Source organism: Myotis brandtii, unplaced genomic scaffold, assembly GCF_000412655.1.
Source record: "Myotis brandtii unplaced genomic scaffold, ASM41265v1 scaffold125, whole genome shotgun sequence".
Taxonomy (NCBI): domain Eukaryota; kingdom Metazoa; phylum Chordata; class Mammalia; order Chiroptera; family Vespertilionidae; genus Myotis; species Myotis brandtii.
This window is the reverse complement of record NW_005354385.1, coordinates 11341963-11363314: the sequence shown is the minus strand read 5'-3', so window position 1 is coordinate 11363314 and position 21352 is coordinate 11341963. Positions and strand designations below refer to the sequence as shown.

The window sequence follows — 21352 nt, the reverse complement described above, 5'->3', positions numbered from 1 at the left end:
ATCCTCACACTTATAAGCACACACATTTTAATATAGGATTTGTATCTCGCTGTAGGATGTACTGAAATAAGTCAACACCTCTGGATTTGACTTGCCATATGGATTGTTTTCCAAGGAAGATCCAGGGTGAAAACTGCAAGATTTGAAAAGGCCTCAGACTTTGGGCCGCCTGGGGCTGGTCTCCACAGGGGGAGAAAGTTTGTAAGTAATGCTGCTCGGTATTTTTGAGACTCCTGCTATCATGTATGTGGGCTTTCCCCAGCCTGTCTCTAACCCAGGAATGACTGTGTCTCAAGGAATTACTCAGCAAAATAATTATTTTAGGTTTACTACACTGGTGCCAACCAGTAAGTGCCCAACCACCGTTCTTATGTAGTTGATTCTTTAAAATGATGCAAAAAAGTCTAACAATTTAGTTACGGTCAGGCTATCAGATTTAAGTGAAAAGTTGTGTTAATACACACGGCAGCCTGAAAAAAAAAACCTGCATGATAAAACAGGAAGGCACATTAGATCCCAAGAAATAAAAACACTAAGGTAGATAACGAGGAGGAAAGCTCACAGCTTCCTTCTCGGATGTAGCGTCTATCCCACAAAGTCTGTTAACTGCACAAAACTAGGAAAAGTCCAAAATACTTGGCTATATCTAAGCTGTTTCCAACATGTAATTAGATTTGCATGTATAAATCTGCTTTTCTGTATTACACACAGAAAATTAAAAAAAAAAAAAAAGAACAGGGAACAAATTTCCAAGGATGAAATCTCCACATTTATTTTCTTTCATGTGCATAGAAAATGGCAGTGAAGTGTCCGAGGAAAGAGGCAGGGAATGGCCGTGGCGCTGCTATACCAGACTGGACTTTGTGCTTCTAAAGTACACGATTCATTTTGAAAACAAACGCTGTAGCTTGTCTTTAATTGCTAACAATTTCTTGGGTTTCCCATTTGTTTTTTAAGCTGTCATGTTTCTTCAAATCTCTTTTCAAATGACACACTGCATTACAAATGATGGCACTTAACCAATGTGGCATTTCCATATTTACACCAACAAAAGAAATTTACAAGACATAATAGCATACAATCTCGACGTTTAGTAATAGCAATAAAACATGAAGGGCATCCATTTTATTTTTTTTCTGTACAAACTATCAGAACATAACTTTATTCACATTAAAAAAATCATCTTTAATTTGATTTGACCTACACATCCCCATCTCATTTCACCCATTTCTCAAATCTCTCATCACATCGCCCACACCTTCACCAGACTACAGAATCTACAAGTAATTAGATCTAACACCTAAATAGAGCTTAGAAAGTTCTCTCTCTCTCAAAGGTTTCCTCACTTCCCTGATAATTCCTCAAAAAAGAAAATAAATGCTCTTCACTCGTTCCTTCCATGTCACTTTCACATTTCATCAGCACATCAGCACAACGGACTTTTCGTTTCAATCCAAACAAGGCTAGAAAGAAAGAGTTCCTCTCTGAGCATCTTGATGCTACACCCACGAGTCCGGGGACCCGGGGTACTGTTCTGCTCTATAAGAAGGTCGTTTAGTGGAATAAAAGTCTACATAATTTGTGGTCGATTTCAGTCCATACTGTGTTGAATAATCAGTAGAAGCTGGAAAGTGAACTCGATCATCAAAATAAGGATCTTCATAGCTATGAGGAGACTGCAAATACAATCTGTATGCATCAAAGTTCTTTCTGTGGGAGTCATCTTGACTATAATACAGCTGTTGATGCTGTTGACAAAATGAAAAAGCAAATAAATCAAAGGAATATTTGGAAATACATGTTTAAGGAAAATTAATGTGCGCTTCCTGCTTCGTATTTTGAAAACAATATTCAGTATTTGTGAGCTTAAGGTTCAAAGTTGTCTCTGGTACACACTGTATGTTTACTAATGGACTTGAAGGATGTGAACTACGTTGACAGTTGGGCGTGCAGTTTGCTCCGTACCAAGGCCCTACAAGCTGAAGAGCCCAAAATAGTCCCAGGCTACCTCCCACCTCAGAGGCCCAGCTTGTGCTCCGCTGTGGAGGGCCTATTACCTGGACATGCCCAGCCAAAGGATGGCCTGATGATTGCTCTGACACAGGGGAACCATTAACACGCAATGAATTTAGTTGGAGGGTGGATTTTTTGGCTTCAGATAGTTGTACAATTATAGAACCTTCTTTTAATTTAAAACATGCACTTTAGAGATGAAAATTTAGTCCATCCCTCAAATTTAGAGAAATGTGTAGTTACACTTAAAAAACTCTGCTATACTGTTAAAAGAATAAGCAATCTCCAGACAGGAGAGCAGTAAAATTACAAGAGATACGTGAACAAATCCGACGCTAAAGGGAAGACGTCCCTAGGCCAGGGCTAATAAAGCGGACTAGGAAGAAGCAAGGTGAACACATGTGCATCCACACAGGGCTTCTCCCATTTCCTTCTGTGTTGTCTTATCTCTGATCTCACCCTACTTTTTTCAAAGATGTTTGGAGAAAAACTGTCATGTCTTTCTTATGTCTTTCCTCTGGACCATGCCCAAATCCCCCCCTTTAATAAGATGTAACAAATTTACCACACGGATTATCAACTCATATTCTGCAACTAAATGCAGTCCAACATTATATGGAATTCAGAGCTAAATTCTCTTTCTAATTTAAGTTAGAGTTCTGATTCTGAGGCTACTTCTCTTGACTTAAAAACTGTAGCATAACTTCTGAGTAACTTGGGAAGTTCCTTTTCCTCTAGTCCCAGAGAAAAGATGATGAAATGGAGGGAGGTCTTAGAGAACCCTCGTCTGAAAGACAGGGTGCAGGCCTGCTTGGGGAACCCCAGCTGCCCAGGTGCTACTGGAAGGTAGGAGGAGAGACCAGATGACCCAGGTGGACAGCATCAGGAAGAACCCCAATGAGTTTCAGGCTCCCCCTGAAAGCAGAGATTGAACGTGACAACCAGGCACCCCAGTGTGATGGAGAGTGGGGCTCCCTGCAGCAGGGCGGAGTCCACCTTCACCTCGGAGACTAACAGAGCCTTGGCCACGAACCCGAGTGTTTTCAAACCCTGGAAGCCTCGTGGGGAGGGAGTCATGGAGATGGAGAATGAGGTGCACAAGAGAACAATGAGATGAGAGAGTGAAGTGTGCTTACCAACCTTTCCCCACCCAGAGGATGGGAGAGCTTTTAGAGATCAACAGGGAAAATAAATGTGGGAAAGGAAATTGTTGGGCAAAGAATATGAGTCAAAGGCTTCACAGTAGGTTCCCATCAGGGCCTGGTGGTCTCAGCAGCACCGATTCGGATACTCAAGACATGAGGCTACTGTGCACGGGATTTGCTTAAACTACGACGAGCTTCTGAGGAGTGGAGATCCCCAGAGAGAGCTCCCCGGGCCCTGCCGTGCTGGCCCAGCTCTGGTAAGTCAACGGCGCGGCCCCCTTACTGTGCTGATGCCTGCTAACCGGCCTTCTGTAAGATTGATATTGCAAATTCACCTGTAGCCGTCTATTTTGTTCTCTTGCTGGTGAGGAATAGGAACTGATGTAAATTGGTGAAGGTTTGCTGGAGCCTGTAAGAAAATATTTTATGAAATTAAAACTAGTGCTCATCACTCTGGTCATTAGGCTGCGTGGGCTCCCTGCAGTTGGGCTGGTGTGTCCTTGACAAGGCTGCCTCCCCGGGGCCAGCACACGCTGGGACAGTGGGCTCCTGGGTCTGGCCTGGCTGCTCCTAGCCCAGGGCTGCTAGGGACTCATGAAAGCTGTGTGTGCTTCACCAAAAAGCAATGGGTCTGCTGGGGGAAGGGAAACATTAGCACAAGCTCCATGCCTTCAGAACAGCTTTGATTCAGAACCCCAGCACCTGGAAAGAGCAGGCACAGGCATGTTCTAAACGGTCTGACTACAGGGAGGCATATTCTTGGGTTTGCCACATTTAAGCACATTTTAAAATAAAAAAAACCTGGCAATCAGATAGTTGCTTTAAGAGTCCACAGTAGACTCTGATGCCAATGATGTCACAGGTTACTTTTCTATTATTGCTAAGGCTAGCAAAGTTTTTTGTTTTGTTTTGTGTTTTTTTTTTAAATGAGAAAAATGAAACATACTTGAGGCAAATTAGTTTATTGAAGCAAGCAAAGAAGATACGGAAGGGTGCGCATGCTACGGAGGCCATATGATAGTAAAGCTGGCTGCTGCAAATCTGAAGTAGCGGCGCACTTCAGTTTATATGTGCATTTCCTTTGCAAAGAGCTGGATGCTGGAAATGTAGCATCTGCAATTTTCTGAGCTATTAATTGCCATAGTAACAATAGTCGATTAGCAAACAGTCCTGTGAAATCACAATTTTAATGACAACAGCACAACAGAGACTGTTCCCCCAGCAGTTAGGTTGCCATCAGCTTTTATTTATTTCTTTTTAATAAATTGGTCTTTTGAGAAAAGAGTACTTTTTTTTTGGTAGCTCACACTGCCTTTTTTGAAACCTCTAAAGTAGTTACAATATGCAAGATAGCCAAGCACAGGGATGATATGAAATCCTGGTAACCCTGTGGGCTGGCATCCTTTCAGTCAAGTGTAAGCACAGCTTTCGGAATAGGACATACAATAGTAATACTAATAATTTTTATTTTTGTTATTCTTAAAAAAATAATCACTTGGAGGAGAATCACATTATAAACTGCTATTCATTCAAACTCTTTTCCATGAAAATGAAAATGAGACTGCTCTCCATTCTCAGGCCGGTCTAGGACAGGTGGCCCAGTACAGCGGCCCGGAGCTCAGGGTTCTGACCTGCTGGCGAGCAGGGAGGGGGCTGAACAAAGGGACTGCATGGTGGGCGAGCCAGAACTCACGTCTTATCTGGGTGCAGTGCGCTTTTTATCTGTGGTCACCAGACTACCTCAGCTTACTTAACTGAAAACAACCAGAAAAGGCAACAGCCCCCAAAGCAGGAAATGGAGAGACTGGAACACGGTTCGCTGCTGGGGGACCGACTCAGGGCAGGCATGGGTGGCTGCCCAGGCCGCTGGCCGAGGGCCTGGGAACACACAGCTTCTCGAGGTACTCTATCACACACCCCACTGGCATCTTACCAGGGTACAGGCCTTTATGTGTGGCATCCCCTTGGCTATTGTAATACTGCATAGGTGGCTGGGTCCTATCGTATTCAGAGCGAGGGTCTCTGATTCCTAACAGTGCTGGTGAGGAGGAGGTGCTGCCGACTGAAGGGAGAAGCAAAAGGAGGAGGGAGAGAGAAAGAGGAGGAGAAAGAAATCAGACTGTCAGTGGCTCTGGAAAAACAAAGGTCAGTAATTAGAAGTGCCGTGCAGCTGGTGCTAAATATGAGCTCTTAGCAGTGCTGTGAGTGCACAGCAGTCAGCCCTGAGCCACCGGGAGGCGACCTGCGGGCCGGCCACTGCGCAGTGCTGTCAACGCCTGGAAGCGGCCGCGATGACTCCATCGGGCCTTTGAAACTGGGTGAGAACAACTGACCAGCCAGCCATGCAAGAGTTACATTTGCAATGTAGAAGCCCAGCTCAGCTGCATGCAAAACACCCATCTATTATCCTTTATGTACAGCTCTTAAGTAAATATTTTGATTTCTAATTATTTCAAAAATATCTGCATCTCTAAATGTGTTTGAGTAAGAGTGCCAGACCATAAAATTTATCATATTTATCATTCTTTTTATGGTGATTGGCTGTCAGGGAAACTGTAAACTTAGCAAGCCCAGCTATCAAGAGGCTCACGGTGGGCCAAACGTTTAATAGTGTATCTATCCATGGGTCTCCTTTTGGACATTTCTGCACAAAAGGACAGCACTGCTTATCTTTTTCCTTTTCTCAGTAAGAAATCATCTTGCTTGCACTGAGTTAATTATAGACGAGTCACCCATTCACCTGCTGGACCTGAAAGCAGCGGCGCTGGGCCCCGCACAGCAGTTCTGCGTTGATGCTTTCAGAGAAAACATACATTCACAGTTTTCCTTTAAAAGTCACTTCACTGCGGAGTTGCTCCGTGTTACGCAAAGGTGAGCACTCATGGGCAGTGTCCATGTGCTGCTCCCCATGCTCACTTTCTAGAAGGTGCTAGAACAGACAGCACACCCACCTGCCTCCACAATGACATTAGCGAGGCATCAGGTGTGCCACAAGCAGATACCACACTAGCTGAGGGATGGGTGATGAGTCCTTCGCTGAACAGAACCCAGAAAGGTACCTAGGAACCTGGATGGGGGCTCGCCAACACTGTCCAGTGTTTCAGAGATCCTCAGAACAAGTGCATTGTTTAGTAACTAGTCTTCTATCTGAAATTACTCTTTTGCCTGTACATACGCCTTCTGTTAAGCAGTTCAATCTCTGCCCCTTGCACCCCCTTTTCTAAGCCCCGAAGTAATTCTCAGCATTTTTATAAAGACAGCCTCAGGCCACACCTGGGAGCTCAGCATGGGTGTCAAAAACCAAGCATGGGTCCCTCTGAAGACAACTCATATTTTAAAAACTAAGATATAAATATACACCACACACAGTAAGCAGATAATTTAAAACAATTCCTAGTATGTAGAGACGTCCATTTATGTGACAAGAACCACTGGTCATATATTAGTCTTTTTGGACACATATGTCCAGATGAGAATACTGCCTGTAGTGGCAGAATACAACTAATCATATTGATATGTCTGAGTCAGAGATTTACAGTCAAATAAGATACTATTTTCCCTGTTTCATATAGGTAAGAATTAAATTTATAAGACTGACTTAGCTTGGTAGAAATATTCTGTCTTTACATGTAAAACATTAGTCCGAGTCTCAAATCACTCTTTCTACCCAAACACAACCAATGAGTATGTAGCAAATCAAAGGGACTTCCTGTAAACGCACCTGGAGGGCCTGTTCCCGTTAGTGCTGATACCGGGGGACTGAACACAGCAGGGGGTGGAGGGGCAACTGTGGTTCTCCCAGCTGTGGTGTCAAGATCTTGTCTAAAGAACCCTGTTTGTCAGAGTTTTCACCCAGAAAACTCAAGATCACTTTGGAAGAGATTCCAAACTGATGGCCAGCAGGTAGGCAGGGCAACCATTTTCAGGCACAAACTTGGGGTTCTCAAACTGTGCTCCTCCACTTTCCTGTACCTGCACCCCCAGGTCAGCTTGTCAAATGCAGATTGCTGGACCCCTCCATGAACCCAGTGAAGCAGGATCTTGGGGGAGGGAAAGGACTGGGACCCTGGGATGCTTTTATGCATTGCAGTTGGAGTAAACTTTTAAAATGAAAGGATCTGGAAAGTGGGTGTGTTGCTTACAGTCTCATGTAATTCCCAAAGAAGGCTGGAAGAGCAGCGTGCGTGTGTGAATACGACTGGCTTAACCAGCTATGCGCAGTCTTCTCTGGTTGAGAAATAATGCTCTCTCACCAAGGAGGGAGTTTACCGACTAACCTGACTGAATGATGGGTGACATCTGTTGGTTGGTGGTAGACAAGGAAGGGTGCGATTTGAATCGGTCTCGCTCTAACGTCGACACAGGTGTAATAAAATGGTTCTGATTCCACCCATCCTGTGGAGTCAAAGCGGAAAAAGAAACCTCTCAAAATGAATAATGACATTTCATTACAATAAATGATTACGAATGTGCGCTCTGATGAATGCTAATTATGCCAGAGCTATTCCTGTAAGTTACCTTTTTATAAATGCTCCGGAGGTCCCGATATTGCCATAATGTATTCAAGACCTGGGCCGCTGCCTTCACCACTTTCAGAGATGATCTGGGGAGAGAGTGTGGATGTTAATGAGTGTGGATGGCACAGCCTCAGGCTGCACCTGAAGAGACTCAGGCTGTAAACCAGTAGCCAGGAGGCCATCTCCCCAAGGACCAGACAGAGGGCACAGAAGATGCTGCTAGAAGCCACCACCAGAGTCAGGTACACTTGGGGGTCAGTTAGGTTCAGGGGTGGCAAGGACCAAAGCAAAGCTCCCAGGTAGTCAGCTGTGCGGTGATAAACTAGGGTTGGTGGAGCCTGTGGCTTCTAAGTTGAGGGCGTCTCTCAGCCTCTCCATGGGGGACCCCCAACCTCCCCCACATCTACTAAGGGGCTGACCTCGCTGGGGCTTTAGGATTAATGTGACCATGACCACACACCCTGAGTGTCTGAGGACCCTCCTAAGTTAATTTAATGTCTCTCCCCTGCATTATTAGGCCTTGATAAAACACCTTCACTGCCTTATCATTTACACCACAAATGTTTACATGTACATATGTGCTCCAAAGTTTGACTCAGAAAATACGGTCCGTTATCACGTCCCCTCTCTGGAGACATTCTGCTGACCCCAGGCGCAGTGTGAGCACCGCTCCCGAGGCGCCGCATTTCACTGGGGGCTGTGTCGGTAAATCGCTGGCCTTACCAATAAGTAAAAAGGCAAGTGCAGCTTCCTGCCTCAGTGAAGGTCTCCAGATCCCCACACCAGGGGTGGAGCAGTGCTGAGGCGTGAGGATGAATTCTTCAGAATTCATTTTAACCTTAAAAACTGACTTTGAATGTATATCACGGATCTAAAATCTGATGGCCTCTTTCACTCCTTATCTTCCCAATTACACTCTCACGAAGTGGGGGAAGAAGAGAGGAGAGCAGGCTGCAAGCTGTCTCCACCCCCAACAACAGGATACGTTGCTGCTATGGAGGCTGAGGTCCCCAGCAAAGGCGAGTATAGGCAAACTCAGGGCCTTCACCTGTCTTCCTCCTCCCCTCCTCCCACCAAGACTACCCTCTGCTCCGTGTTCCTGACAAGTCAAGGGCAGAACCAGGTCAAACCAACCCACTCAAAGCCTTTCTATATTTTATGTTTTCAAAATGGACCACAGAGCAAGGAGATACTTCAAAGAAATGAACAGATGAAATTTCAGACACTGCGATGGCCTCACAGGGTCTTCACCCCACCCCTACCCCGACAATCCCACTCTCAGTGGATCCTGACATCCCTGCTGTTATTCACCTCCCTCTCCTTAAATGTTAGCAGCAGGACACAGGCAGGAGGCCGACCTATGCCTGGCCCATACCTGCAATACTCGACAAAGCAGGAGCCTGCCAGGTACACACTTTGACAAAACCAGCCAGGATAGGTATTTTTAGAGATAAATTCTATGAGCAGAAACTTGACTCTCAAGAAAAGCAAGGAAGTTTCTCTGCTTCCCTTTGCAGCACAACTTCTAGAAAGAGTTATGTATTCTCATCTCTAATTTCTCTCCTCCCATCTTCTCTCAATCAGGCAAGTCTCTACCCTCGTCCTACCTGATGGAACAGGAGCACGTGACACGTGCTCACCTCTGAAGCAGCTCTTCACTTGGCTTCTGGGGCACCACATGGCCCTGGTTTTCTTCTGAATGAGCCCTTTTGCTGGCTCCTCATCTCCTTCACCTCTAACTAGGAGGGACATCAGCACTTAAGCCTCTTTTTCTTCTCGATCTACATTTCTTTCTTTATTGATTTCAGCCACTTCTCTAAACATGCTATTTATGTACTGATGACTCCCAAATTTACATTTGTCGCCTGGACCTGTAAGATGAACTCAAGAATATCCTCCTGCTGACCAGACATTCAGGTGGAGTCCAAAACAAACTCCCTTCCTTCCCTAAAACCTGCTCCTCCCACAGCTTCCCCATGGTGCTAAGTGGCAATCCCATCCTATCTTTAGCCAAAGACCTTGGAGTCATCCTTTGACATTCACCTCCTCTCGTGCCCCTCATGCAATCCTTCAGTAAATACCACTGACGCCACCTCCACCCATGAAGAACCGACCACTATTTCACCACCCCAAGTGCTGCCCCACGAGTCTCCACTTGAGGGGAGGGTCTGTCATTATGATCCCTTCTAGGGATGTCAGGTCATATCCTTCCTCTGCTGAACACTCTCCAACAGCTTCCGGCTTTACTCAGCATAAAAGTCACAGTCCTTAGCTTCCCCATAGGGTCCTTTACTTCTGGTACTCTCCCTTCTCCTCTTTCCCTTGACTGGCTCTGTTCCAGTCCCACTGGCTTCCCGCTGCTCCATCTCAGGGCCCTTCCACTTACGCCCTCTGCCCCACCCCTCTTCCCTCAGGCACTGTCCCCCTGAAGCCCGCCCTGACCACCTTGTCTATAATTGTGATCCCCTCTCACCTTCCCTGATTTTAGCGCTCACAGACCACGCAGCACCATCCAAGTATGTTTCTCATTCAACTGATACCTCGTCTAGCTCTAACTCACCCCTGGGACGTAAGCTACCCGAGGGCAGAGGCTGCTGTGTGATCCACTCACCACTGCAGCACACGCAGGTAGGCAATGAACACTTGGTGAATGAATAAGGGAAGGTAATGATATGTTTGGAAGACAACTTGATTTGATCTAGGACTTTCTGAATCTCTTACTTTGGGGAAAAAAGATTAGATTGGGTAATAATTTTTTTTAAAGATACCAGGTTTTGGCACTGGTTCAGGAATTCCCCAGCTTCTTTGTATGTCTTTCACAAATGAAGGCTGTCTAACATTTTTTTTTTTAAATTTCAGAGAGGAAGGGAGAGGGGGAGAGAGAGACAGAAACATCAATGATGAGAGAGAATCATTGATTGGCTGCCTCCTGCACCCCACCCTTCCGCCCCTGGGGATTGAGCCTGCAACCAGGGCATCTGCCCTGACCAAGAGTCGATCTGTGACCTCCTAGTTCTTAGATTGATGCTCAACCACTGAGCCACACTGGCTGGGCTAACATTTTAAGAGCACAAACAGTGATTACCGTACCTCAATAAAAGGGGAGGGACCTGGATCGGGAGTTAACGAATGGATCTTAGCTTTATCTATAACGTTTCATTTCCTTTAAAATAAAAATGAGTGTGTGCTTTTATTACTTATGGAATAAAAAGACTCATAAAAAAGAACTGAAAGGAAATATGGTTAATGTTGATAGGTGTAGTTTCTGAGGGATGAGAATATACTCTGTAACATAATTCTTACATCTTAGAAAATCCTTTAAAAGTATAAACTAAAAGACCAGACAAGGCAGAATGAGTTCTAACACTGTCACTCAGTCAGTTAATAAGCATTTACTGAGCACCTGGTATAGGCTAGGCTTTGCAGATGCAGAGGATACAGCAGTGAACAAAAAGACCAAGTCCCTGCTGCAGGGGGAGCAGAAGCCAGAGAAAACCATAAATAACACATGGGGAGTCAGTGCTGTGAGAAGAGAGCAGGTGGAGGCAGGGAAAGCAGAGACCAGGGCTATTTTACTTCGATCAGGTGGCTGCTGTGCTATTGTGCTGCAAAAGCAGCCCCACTTCCCACTTCCTTGAAGGAGACTCTGATTTGATACTAAGCCCAATTCATAGTCCTGCTATAGCTCCATGACAAAAACCTTCTATTTTTGCCACTGATTCTCTAATCCCTGCTTTTGTTGCTTTGTCAATTAGGTGTCACCCAGAAGCAAAGGGAAACATAGGAGACAGGCCCCAGGCACAGCCTGAGGCCACACAGCAGGCCCTGTGCAGAGTGGTGAGTTTAATACACTCGGGGCACCTGCAGGAGTCAACCCTCAACAGAGGATTCAAGAAGATGCTCTTGAAGAACAGGCCTGAAGCAGAGCCGAAGGAGCAAGGGAAACAGCGCCCCCAGATCTTCCTCATCAGGCATTTCTGATTCTTCCAGGGTTGGCACAACCAAGTGCAAAGGTGTTATAATAAAGACCAGGAAAAGGACCACATGACTGCAAACCCGCTGTAAAAAATGCAGAAATCGCCCTGGCTGGTGTGGCTCAGTGAGTAAGTATTGGCCAGTGCACCAACGACTCTTGATTTGATTCCCGTCAAGGGCACATACCTGGGTTGTAGTTTCAATCCCTGGCCCTGGTTGGGATGCATGTGGGAGGCAACCAATTGGTATCTCTTTCTTTCTCTCTCTCTCTCTCTCTCTCTCTCTCTCTCTCTCTCTCTCTCTCCTGCTCTCCCTTCCACTCTCTCTCAAAATCAATGGAAAAAACGTCCTCAGTCGAGGATTTAAAAATATGCAGAAATAAATATATCCTTTCCAATAGGAAGCATATCCTGGACAAAGGCCCTTATCACAGGACGATCCCAGAAGTGAGGCTTGTGACCTCGTCTCCCTGCAGCAGACTTGCCTGTCTCCTCTGCCCTTGGTTATGTTCACCAGCTTTTCGATGCCCCCGGAGTCGGCCAGGGCTTTGGCGTTCTCCATGTTTTTGCTGGTGACCTCATGCAGAGCACAGCAGATGGCCGCCATGGTCTCATCAGACAGCACGCTGGGGCCCGAGCCTCCGGGGAGCCGGTTGACCAGGTCTCGCATGGCGTATTTACCTGCCAAATGCAAAAGATTTCATTCTCCTTTCAGAAGGTGCGAGGTTTTTGTTATTGTTCTTTAAAGATGGAGGCTGGGTAGCCTCATAAAAACAAAACACCGAGAGAGGAGAGAACAGGGGAACCGCGGTGAAGGGTGAAGGACAGACACAAGGGGAAGTTAACATGTATTGCAATGGCACATGAAGAATGAATGATTTAATAAGACATTACTGCAAATCGCTGAAAGAAAATGTAAGTTGGTGGATAAAACTGGATACACCAATCATGTTGTTTTAGTTCAACCATTTTCATTAACAGTGAGAAATAAAAGAATTATGATAGTAAATTTTATTCTTGACTCAATTCTCATGCGTCAAAAATACCTCAGCTTCCTCTTAAACCTCTAAAAGCTGACCTTTGAATAAGGTTTAGCTGGACAAAGTAGGACCACCAAACAAGGGTCTGCATTACATTCTCCTGGATCTCACCTCTTGAACCACGTACAGTTCCACATTTTTATCAAGTTGAGAGTAATATCAGCTGTTGACATCAGAAGTGATGTCAACATGTTTGTTTCTTTTAAAGAAGACACAAGATAATTATGGGTCTATTATCTCCCTGGAGCAATTCAACAATAATAAAGTCTTGATAAGACAGGCTGGGGAGTTCGCTAGCTACTGAAGTATTTCTTTAAGAAACTCAATTTCTCGTACTCCTCTCCAAAAAGAGATTATCTCTTGCTTTTCCAATTTCAATTACCAAGTGACAAACTGGAATAATTGCACTACAAACAAAAGAAATTAACTAAAGCCCAAGTAAATATTTCCTTAGTTTTTTCCCTCAGCTAATAATTGAGTGGATATTAAGGGCTCTAGTGAAGGACCTATCTGTATACGCTGGTGAGCAGTGGACAGGCCCTGAGCACACACTGCATGCTTTAGGGCGAGTCACGGTGCAGCCTGGTGCGCAGAGTGGAAAAGCTGCGATGACACCGTAAGCCCGAAGATAAATGTGGTTTTTAAGAACAGATGGTAAGCTAGCACTAGTGACTTGGAATACTCATGAACGACCAAAAGGTCCATGACGTGTAATTTGTCATTCTGCTAAGATACCACATTAAACAAATTGTATTCCTGACTGTTGGGATAAAGCGAGCAGGGGTGGGGAACGTTTGGCCCGCAAAATCATTTCTGGGGTGAGTTAATTAAATGTTTGACCAAATATAGAAGGCTAATTTTTAAGTTGATAATTTTGTGTGGCCCGCAAATGAGGTTATAAATATCCAGATGGCCCCTGACAGGAAAAAGGTTCCCCGCCCCTGCCTTAGAGCCTGCAGCTCCAGACAGCTGGGCTGGTCGGACTCAGGTGAGTATGCAGGTGACAAAACTTTACTTGTGAAAACGTCTCTGAAGAGAAAGTCCACTGCTAGTGCTGGTGACAGATGCGAGGAGACAGTGGAGGGGTCAGAGAAGGGGACGGTTCTTAAGAACAGAAGTGCTGGGCAACTTAGAGTCTGGGAAGGACTCAGACCTCAAAGGAAGGAAGGAATCTTTATGGGGAAACAAGAAAAAGTGGCTCATGAGCCAGCTCAGGAGTGCCGGGTGGGTAAAACAGTGCTCATCAGCGGAGAGAGAAAATGCTCGTGGAAGTTTAAAAGGGACGTGGGACATTCACAGACAGCACAGGATGCAGTGGGAGAGGCGGGGCTCTGAGTATAGGGACAGCTCCTTTTCCCGGAGGACTCGGGCCAGTGCTGCTGGCCCTGCACCTTTTGCTCTCCTGCGCCTCCTCCCTGTGGTGAATGACAGGCCATAGCGTTTATGTTGTCAACCCTTTATTTTTCAGCATTAAGAACTCCCAAACCACTTGTGCTTTTGAAAAGAAATTCAAATACAGATGTAACAAAATAACTTAAAAATCTCTTTGGGGACCGACAGGATTTCTCTTAAGGAAGTGTGGGAAGTAAGTTATGACACATCTGCTGGAATCAGGCTCATGCTCGACTGCACGAACAGAGGCCCCTTTCCTCTCCGTGGGGATGATTTGGCTCAAAGAAATGGAGTGTTGAGAGTAGGGTGATCGAGGCGGTAATTTAGGATAGCAAGTGTGCCACTGAGTCCTCACAGCAACTCTTTAAGGCAAACATTCCTGCCCTGGTTCTTTCTCTCTCTTCCCACCTTCACCTCGGTCTCCCTCCCTCTCTAATGGCAGGTGTGTTTTAATTACTTCAATATATATTCACAAATCCATTCAAGGTCTTGTGAAATTTCCCCTGCCTCTCTCCTGAACTGTCACCAGCTGTGGGACTGGCGTGGAGCTGCCTCACCTCTCATCTCATTTACACAGCAGATGCACGGTGAGGGTAGCAGGCATCGTCAGCTCCCTTTCAGGGAATGGCTGAGGGAGTTTTCAACTTGGATGAAGGCACTGAGTCCAAATAGGCTCTACAGACCCTCCTGGTTCCACAACCAGTGAGCAGCAGATCCAGGATTTCACATAAGTCTGGGAGGGTCTCTGGTCTTTTCTTTACCCCTCTCTCTGCTTGAGATATGGCACTGAACTGGAGGCAAGTGAGCTAAGCCGACCAGGGTGCACAACTTGAAGAGCTGCTCATTCTCAGGTTCACGCAAGTGCCAACCCTACGCTTGGGTGGACGTGAGGGTAAGTGCCTCCTAAATGTACCCTGTGTGCTTCACTTGCCTTACCCTCGCCTGACCCTGCCCTGGGGGGGAATGGCCTTGGGACAGTGACTCTGCTCCGCCTAGGCCCTAGGGTGAGCATTTACCCAGATCCCAGAGGGAAAAGCTACAAACCTTTCATGTGGTTTCTTTTTCTTTAAAGTAGGAACACTGTAGTGTCCCAGATCCCAGAGGGAAAAGCTACAAACCTTTCATGTAGTTTCTTTAAAGTAGGAACACTGTAGTGCTGGTACTATCAGTCTCAAGTCAGAAAGGGAGAATTAAACCATTTCTTGTTGCTCAAGAAACGAACCTTTCTTAGGAAACAAAGACATCAACTCTATTAAGTAGTGCTGTAAAGTATAATGGAAAATGCTAGCTTTTCTGATTAGGGTTTAATTAATGAGCCCGCCTCTTGATGAAAAGGAATGGTCACAAAGAAAAGCCAGCAGGGGTACCCAAACTGCCGAGAAAACAGGACCAGGACTCAGTTGCTAATCATTTTAAATGTCGTATTTGTATAAATCAAAAGAAGAGTTTTATAAATGCTGTAGTTCCTCTTCCTCTCTCTCTGTAGCTCACCTGGTCACCAGAACGTACCTATGAGCTCCTTGTTTCGAACATCTAGTGCCATATTCCTCAAGGCAGTCGCCACAGAAGAAACCACTCTGTCATTATCCATTCTCAGAAGCTCTACAAGGATGGGGAGCCCTTTTTCTTTGCGGACGGCCGCCCGGATATACGCTGCAAACTAGTGAGGAAAACAAGGCAATTAGTAATACAGAACAGAGTTCAGCTCTCAGATGTTATTGTTGCCTAAAAATGATGAACTAATAGATTAAATGTTTTCTTTCCAATTGGAGATTAAATCTGTGGTGTCAGTAAAGAGAAAATCATAGTTGGGGATAAAGATAGGCTAGGATGACTGATTTAAAAAGAAATCCCAAAGCCTGAACATCTCAAACCACCATCTGCCAGATATTGTGCAGAGAAGAGAAGGCAGTGATTACTGGCTGCCTCAGCTACATCACACGATTAAGGAAGAATCTCGATCTTCTCTGCAGTTGGACCCAAGCCAGGCCCAGAGGCTATAAATAGGATGGCAGAGGCATAGCTGATCAGCGCGCATTAAAGGAGAACCCGTCTCCATCAAGTCCTGCTTTCTCTCTGTCTTGTCCGTAACAATATGTAGAGTTCAAAACCTTTCAAAGAGATTCCTTGGAACAATCCCTGCCTCAGGAGAAAATGAGTTTTCCAGAAACATTGAGCAACATAACTCACTCAAGTTGGTGAAAAAGTAAGTATATCCCTGTGTGAAATGCTTTCTCATTCAAGATTAGGTAGCTGCTGCTGCTTTTTAAAATCTACAGTCCAAGTCTTTTGCAGGTCTGAACGATGTGTCAGTCTGTGCACCACAGGAATGGGAAATGAACGCCAAGTTATCAGGGAAACACCAAAAAAATCAGAAAAAGGTAACATTTGAAAATGGGCCTTGAATCTTGTTTTGAGCTTTCACTGACATTTTTACCAAGGCAAATTGTCTTTCAAAATTCAGGGTGATTGAAAAATGCTGCTCATTAAACATCTAATACTTTACTGCTGTGGTCAAGACCTGAGGACAAAGATCCGCCAGCCCTTTGTATTATTTCAAACATTAAAATATGTGATTGACCACTCAGTCTCTTGAATAACAACAAGCATAGATTATCTTAATAATATAAATAAGAGGAAAAATGCATTTCAAAGATCCTACTAACATTCTTCATATAAAACAAATACTCCTATTTTCCAAATGAAATCTCCAGGGGGAAACAGTGCATGGCTGCCGTAGGGCTGGCAGCTCCATCAGCCTCTCTCTGACGCCTGCAACCAAGCCAACGCCTGTCTCCCTTGGAGACCACGGCTCAGCCCAGCCCTGAGCGCCTCCCTTCAGAGCACTGGTCATCACTGCTCCCCAAACAGCTTCTGACAGGGTAACCTCTGTGGCCATGATTACCTGGTTTTCTTAACAAGGGTCCAATATTTTGATTTACTATTTTAGATGCTGTTCATATTATAAATGAGTTTGCCATCTAACCTTCATTTATTAAATGATCCCAGAAATGAAATTCTACAGAACTTAAATCACATCTCTTTTAATTATTATATCTTTTTAAAATTATCATCAAATGATCCTTAAGTCACAAGCTGGAGCTGAATGCTGAGTCATCAACAGAAATGTTACGAATACATAATTATATGCTGAGCACTGTCGTAGGTCCTCCACATTTATAATCTCCTTTAATCCTCACAACCACCTCCTGTGGTAGGTATGATCTCCATTTACAGATGGAGAAACTAAGGACAGGGCTATCTGAGGCCCTAGATAGTAAGTGGAGGGTCTAGGATTCAAAGCTGAGGGTTCTGACTCCAGAGCCAATACTTAGATGCTAAGCTATTAGCACTTTAATTAAAACAGTAACAAAATAACCAAACTGGCTTAGCACTAGCTCCCAATTATCTGTATAGATTCATAACAGCAGCTGGCTGCATGAAATAAACCATGCCAGGCTTAGCAATGCTTTTTACTCCCATGGATAATACAGTGGCCAAAAGATTCTCATTTGGGAAGTAGTGGTGGAGGAGGTAGCCAAAAACAAGCATTATAGTAACTCTACTAAAATACACTCGTCAGGACATTCCTAGAGGTTGAAATGTTTCAGTCAAGGACTGTCTGGAAAGTTGCTAGATGACATTTGAAAGTTTTGAGGACATGCTTAAAATGGTAACGGCAGGAAACCACCTTCTTTCTCATAAAGAAGTCACACACCTACAAGGGGATGTGGAAACTCACCATATGCATGTTCTATGAGCACCTGAGAGAGGAGCAGTGGCCCCTCTCCTTTGCTGCATCGCTGCCCAACCCCAGCTCTACTGCAGGCGCTCAGCATCTCTCACCTGCTCCCCAGTAAACCCCAGCCTCTACTTTCCTCTTCTGTGAATTCACCGTCTGTACAGCTCTATCCGATAGTGTCCACGTCGGCCTGTGCCACTGGTCTGCTTAACCCCTTTTGGTGGTGCCTCGTCTGTGGGTCAGGTCCCAGCTCCTGAAGCTTGGCAGTCACACCTGCTCGTGATGCCCGGCTCCACCAAGGGCCACTCCCGGCCCTGCCCACAAATGCTCCAGCAACCAGCCTGCAGTCTCCACTCACTCTCTCCTCACCCCAGGCCTTCCTTCTCTTGTCCCTTTACCTGGGTCACTCCCTTTGCACCCCAACTTCAGACTCTGCTGGCTTAGTTCTGCCAGCAGAACTAAGAGTCCCTTTGGGGAGCACCACCACTCCAGGAAATCGTGCTTGCCTCTTCGTCTCCCCTTTCCTGGCCTTTCCCTCTCACCTGCTGGGCTGGAATAGATGTTCCCCACTGAGACCCCGCAGCACACACAAGCTGTGACATCTACACTGCACTGACTTGATCTGTCTGCTGGGGCCATGCCACACTCATCTTTGGATCCCCAGAGCCAACTGCTATCTCTCCCTTTCCAAACTCTGAACAACCACATCCCTTCCACCACCGCTGCTGACGTGACTGCACAGACGGGAAGTGTGGACAGGCAGAAGATGCCTACCTTCCAGTTTCCAGCAGAGAGGTTCTGGAGAGATCCGGCAGAGCCCTCCAAGGTGGCTGGGTTGGAACTTTCTGCTAGAAGAGTCAGATATGGTTTTACCACCGATGGATGCCACAGCATCTCAACCCCTTTGGGGGACTTTGACAGTCCTGGAATAGGACCAACTCCATCCCACTGAAAGACAGAGAGCACACGTTAAATGAAGCAAAGTGAACACAATCTCCAACACCGGAAACCACCCCTCTCTGATGGGCTCAGCTACAGCTACATAGAACAACGGTATCATTAGAATATTATTTTTCTGCCCAGTAGGTGATTTCTTATTCCCAGAAGAATGAAACTTTAGTTTCATGTCAAGTAAAATACTAACTTGATCCTCTTGTGGCGTTCTCTTTTTCTTTTTCTTCTTCTTCCCCCAGCAGCTTGGCTCCGAGTCTTTGCTGGGAGACTCTTTGCCTAGTAAGTCATCCAATTCGTTCAGCCCCAGCAGCCGGGCCTGAGGGACCTCCAGTTCCAGCCGGTAGGACAGGTTCCTCAGGGTGCACACGCAGTTCTCCACGGTCTGAAACCCAACACAGCGTATAATCAAAACTATCCCAGCACATTAGTGCAGAATGCTTCTGTTCTGAATGCCAATAATATTAAATAAATGTAGAATATGAAAGATCTGCCTTTTCTTACAGGAACGTGAAACAGTCTAAGGGAAGAATTAGGATTCCAGAACTTCTATGGAATACCCAAAGGACAGAATGCAGAGCCATCCAGTACATCTGAGGATCTGATTTCATGCCAACTAAAATGTGCAAGGCCCCGGGAGAGAAAGTGCCCAGTGTTTCTGCTTCGGGGCAGCTGCAGTGGCAAAATGCAGCTGAGACGCCAGAACCTCACTCCTCACCAAGTCCTCGTCATGACAACAGGTGTGACCAACCCTCTCTGGGGACTGCCCTCCCCCTAAGTCCCATCTTAGTCTACTCCTTCCACCTCCCAACTCTCCCCACTCTCTGTGCAAAGTTCCATAATCTCTGTTCTCTGTGGACAAGCTGTCTTCTGTACTTGGTCTTTTGCTCCTAAAGCCTGTATCACACCTCTAACTGGGAGGCCAACAGTCACTTCACTGAGAGTGTCTAAAATCAAGTTCAGCTTTTGCTCAGCAAGCTCCCCTTCCCACTTGCTCTCTTCTTCATTTTCCTTTGCAGATCTCCTGGTTCAACAAGGCTTAAATAAAAATCTGGCCATCATCTTCTCTCCCAGCCCACCACTCATCATTCCTCTTCTCTCTCTCAGACCCATATTTACAACCCAAGGACTTCTTATGGACTCTCCCAGTTCCGCTCACGGTGAACACCAAGTACCCAGCCGGCCTTGAACTCCTGACACTTTTAATCCCTCCTGTTTCTCCCGACCTTCCTCAGTCCCTGCTCCTGAAGAGTTGAATGCCTTGTGCTAGGGCCAGGATGGAGAAATCAGGAGGGGGGACAAGGAGCACATGCTGGGAACAGACCAGCCTGACATTAGAGGGAGGGGAAGGGCCCAGACTGGGACGTAAAGAGAGGCACCTAAAGTTGGCGCTGGAGCCGGGCTGTGGGTGCACTGAGGGGTTACAGTGCCTGGAGTAGGAACTTTTATCCAGTAGATACTCAAATACAGGTGGATCTGGTTCTGGCAGGAGGAATACAGAACTGGAGGGAACAACAGCAGGGAAAATCGACAAAGGGCCCAGGAAGCCACAGAGAAAGTCAGGACCCTGCAACTGCTAGGTCCTTTACCGCATGGCGTCACTCAGTTTTCCCTGTTCTGGGGCTACTTTCTGAAGTCGTCATGTCCCTTGTGAAACTGTAATTTTTAGAGATTCCCCCCCACTCCCCTTAATCTGGAGAGTACCCTAGTGAGGAGGAGAGGCTCAGGAATCCCAGAAAGAACCAATGGCATTCAACTAGCGGTGTCAGGCAGCTGCTGTCATCTGTCATCGTGCCCCCACATGGCCAGGCAGGCACTGACCTTGCTGTCGTAATCGGATGTGTTCACACACGTGTGGATCACATACAGCAGCGAGTCCACCAGCCCCTCACAGGATCGCATCTGCTTCCGGGCTTCCTCCCCTGCGGAGCTGAGGTTCCTAAACGGAGAGACACATGGAGCTGCTGAGATCAACGACTCACTGGTAGCCTCAGAGCCTTACTTCAGTGACCGAGAGAAGACGGTGGACATGAGGATTTGGTCTGAGTAGACATTCTGGGGCTTATACTTTAACATTCTGAGAGCTCACAATAGCTAGCTCCCCATGATCCACACAAAAAGATGGGAGCAGGAGCATCTGAGCTTTCTATCTCTCTTGCGCATGTGGCATGCCACTTTCTAACCTCCTAAGATGATGATTTTGGGGTTTATTCTCCTCAGTTTCCTCAAAGGTAAAAGGGGAGAATGACAGTAACTATTCCATAGGGTTGTTGCGAGGAAGCGATGATTTGCTGCATATAAAGCAATTAGACAAGTGCCTGCCACATAAAATTCCCATTGTTTGTCAGCCATGCTCGTTATTTTAGACTCGCATTACCCGCCTTGTTAGGCCTGAAGGTCCTTCCAGTCCCTGTGACTATTATGTTTTGCATGTAGCAGGTGGCCATGAACACTTCTCGACGAACACAGGAAACGGCATTTTTTGTATAAACATTCCAGTTCAATATGCACATTTGCTTATGCTGTAGTTTTTTTTTTTAATTCTTTATTAGTTAAGGTATTACAAATGTGTCCTTAT

General features: G+C 45.8%; 1 protein-coding gene across 6 annotated transcripts in view; it reads right to left on the bottom strand.

Annotated features, from left to right (window-relative positions):
- Window positions 1-746: 746 nt before the first annotated feature.
- The window catches only part of PKP4 (plakophilin 4), a 159775-nt gene continuing 139169 nt past the window's right edge, over window positions 747-21352 (bottom strand). For 2 of the 6 annotated variants that reach the window (XM_014534081.1, XM_014534086.1), the window contains exons 12-21: window positions 20596-20713; window positions 18968-19159; window positions 18598-18771; window positions 15591-15741; window positions 12135-12330; window positions 7677-7761; window positions 7436-7553; window positions 5092-5220; window positions 3494-3567; window positions 747-1748 (exon numbers count right to left, since the gene is read on the bottom strand). In XM_014534081.1, coding sequence (XP_014389567.1) covers window positions 1500-1748; window positions 3494-3567; window positions 5092-5220; window positions 7436-7553; window positions 7677-7761; window positions 12135-12330; window positions 15591-15741; window positions 18598-18771; window positions 18968-19159; window positions 20596-20713 — 1486 coding nt within the window. In that variant the 3' untranslated portion in view covers window positions 747-1499. The remainder of the gene's footprint in view (window positions 1749-3493; window positions 3568-5091; window positions 5221-7435; window positions 7554-7676; window positions 7762-12134; window positions 12331-15590; window positions 15742-18597; window positions 18772-18967; window positions 19160-20595; window positions 20714-21352) is intronic. The other 4 variants (XM_014534082.1, XM_014534085.1, XM_014534083.1 and 1 more) reach the window with 4 other exon arrangements.